The sequence below is a fragment of the Macrobrachium nipponense genome, chromosome 43 (genome assembly GCF_015104395.2).
Source record: "Macrobrachium nipponense isolate FS-2020 chromosome 43, ASM1510439v2, whole genome shotgun sequence".
In the NCBI taxonomy this organism is placed as follows: Eukaryota; Metazoa; Arthropoda; class Malacostraca; order Decapoda; family Palaemonidae; genus Macrobrachium; species Macrobrachium nipponense.
Genome location: NC_061104.1, coordinates 1,129,396 through 1,131,895, shown reverse-complemented (window position 1 = coordinate 1,131,895; position 2,500 = coordinate 1,129,396). Strand labels below are relative to the sequence as shown.

Sequence of the window (2,500 nt, the reverse complement as noted above, 5' to 3'; positions counted from 1 at the left end):
GCATTTCTAGTCGAGTTTTGCTCACCGACTTCGACATCTGTTGACTCTGCGATATTTCCTCTGGTGATTTGCTCGTTGAATCAGGCATCATTTGTCCCTGCGATATTTGCTTCGGAGTTTTGCTCGTTGAGTCTGACATCTTTGTTCCTGCTTCATTTCCATTGGAGTTTTGCTTACTGAAATCAACATCTGTTGTTTTCTTCTCATTTCCATTAGTTTTGCCTTTCAGCTTCAAACTCTGTTGTCTCTGTGACATTTTCGTTGGAGTTTCGCTCGTCGAGTCTGACAACGGTTGTTTCTGCAATACTTCCATTGGAGTTTTGATCGTAGAGTCCGACATCTGTTGTGTCTGCAACACTTCTGTTGGATTCGCTCGTAGAGTCTGACACCTGTTGTTTCTGCAATACTTCTAGTGGAGTTTTGTTCGAAGAGTTCGACACCTGTTGTTTCTGCGATACTTCCATTGGAGCTTCGCTCGTAGATTCCAACACCTGTTGTTTCTGAGACATTTCCATTGGAGTTTTACTTGTAGATTCCGACATCTGTTGTTTCTGCAACACTTCTGTTGTAGTTTTGCTCGTAGCGCTCGACTCCTGTTCTTTATGCAACACTTCCGGTGGAGTTTTGATCGTAGAGTTCGACATCTGTTCTTTCTGTAATACTTCCGTTGGAGTTTTGCTCATAGTGACTGACATCTGTTGTTTCTGCGATACTTCCGTTGGAGTCTTGCTCGTAGAGTCCAACACCTGTTCTTTCTGAGACACTTCCGTTGGAGTCTTACTCTTCAAGTCCGACACCTGTTCTTTCAACGGCACTTCCGTTGGAGTCTTACTCGTCGAGTCCGACACCTGTTCTTTCAACGACACTTCCGTTGGAGTCTTGCTTGTAGAGTCCGACACCTGTTCTTTCAACGACACTTCCGTTGGAGTCTTGCTCGTAGAGTCTGACACCTGTTCTTTCTGCAACACTTCCGTTGGAGTTTTGATCATAAAGTCTGACATATGTTGTTTCTGCGATACTTCCGTTGGAGTTTTGCTCGTAGAGTCCAACACCTGTTCTTTCTGAGACACTTCCGTTGGAGTCTTACTCTTCAAGTCCACCTGTTCTTTCTGTAATACTTCCGTTGGAGTTTTGCTCGTTGAGTCAGACACCTGTTCTTTCTGCGATACTTCAGTTGGAGTCTTGCTCGTAGAGTCCAACACTTGTTCTTTCTGAGACACTTCCGTTGGAGTCTTACTCTTCAAGTCCGACACCTGTTCTTTCTGTGATACTTCCGTTGGAGTTTTGCTCGTTGAGTCAGACACCTGTTCTTTCTGAGACACTTCCGTTGGAGTTTTGCTCGTTGAGTCCGACACCTGTTCTTTCTGTGATACTTCCGTTGGAGTTTTGCTCGTTGAGTCAGACACCTGTTCTTTCTGCGATACTTCAGTTGGAGTTTTGCTCGTAGAGTCCAACACTTGTTCTTTCTGAGACACTTCCGTTGGAGTCTTACTCTTCAAGTCCAACACCTGTTCTTTCTGCGATACTTCCGTTGGAGTCTTGCTCGTAGAGTCCAACACCTGTTCTTTCTGAGACACTTCCGTTGGAGTCTTACTTGTCGAGTCTGACACCTGTTCTTTCAACAACACTTCCGTTGGAGTTTTACTCGTCGAGTCCGACACCTGTTCTTTCAACGACACTTCCGTTGGAGTCTTACTCGTCGAGTCTGACATATGTTGTTTCTGCGACACTTCCGTTGGAGTTTTGCTCGTAGAGTCCAACACCTGTTCTTTCTGAGACACTTCCGTTGGAGTCTTACTCGTAGAGTCCAACACTTGTTCTTTCTGAGACACTCCCGTTGGAGTCTTACTCATAGAGTCTGACACCTGTTCTTTCTGAGACACTTCCGTTGGAGTCTTACTCGTCGAGTCCGACACCTGTTCTTTCTGCAACACTTCCGTTGGAGTTTTGATCATAGAGTCTGACATATGTTGTTTCTGTGACACTTCCGTTGGAGTTTTGCTCGTAGAGTCCAACACCTGTTCTTTCTGAGACACTTCCGTTGGAGTCTTACTCAGTAGAGTCCAACACTTGTTCTTTCTGAGACACTCCCTTGAGTCTTACTCATAGAGTCTGACACCTGTTCTTTCTGAGACACTTCCGTTGGAGTCTTACTCGTAGAGTCCAACACTTGTTCTTTCTGAGACACTCCCGTTGGAGTCTTACTCATAGAGTCTGACACCTGTTCTTTCTGAGACACTCCCGTTGGAGTCTTACTCGTAGAGTCCGACACCTGTTCTTTCAACGACACTTCCGTTGGAGTCTTACTCGTCGAGTCTGACACCTGTTCTTTCAACGACACTTCCGTTGGAGTCTTACTCGTAGAGTCCGACACCTGTTCTTTCAACGACACTCCCGTTGGAGTCTTGCTCGTAGAGTCCGACACCTGTTCTTTCAACGACACTCCCGTTGGAGTCTTACTCGTAGAGTCCGACACCTGTTCTTTCAACGACACTTCCGT

General features: G+C 45.8%; 2 protein-coding genes across 3 annotated transcripts in view; both read right to left on the bottom strand.

Annotated features, from left to right (window-relative positions):
* LOC135213972 (zwei Ig domain protein zig-8-like) overlaps positions 1-2,500 on the bottom strand; it is a 241,923-nt gene that overhangs the window by 193,672 nt on the left and 45,751 nt on the right. The gene's annotated exons all lie outside the window — the stretch shown is intronic.
* Positions 1-2,500, bottom strand: part of LOC135213971 (mucin-2-like) — a 6,022-nt gene that overhangs the window by 273 nt on the left and 3,249 nt on the right. For both annotated transcript variants that reach the window (XM_064248046.1, XM_064248047.1), the window contains 2 exons: positions 2,120-2,500; positions 1-2,018 (listed from right to left, as the gene is read on the bottom strand). The exon at positions 1-2,018 is cut by the window's left edge and continues 273 nt beyond it; the exon at positions 2,120-2,500 is cut by the window's right edge and continues 333 nt beyond it. In XM_064248046.1, the coding sequence (XP_064104116.1) occupies positions 213-2,018; positions 2,120-2,500 (2,187 nt within the window). In that variant the 3' untranslated portion in view covers positions 1-212. The remainder of the gene's footprint in view (positions 2,019-2,119) is intronic.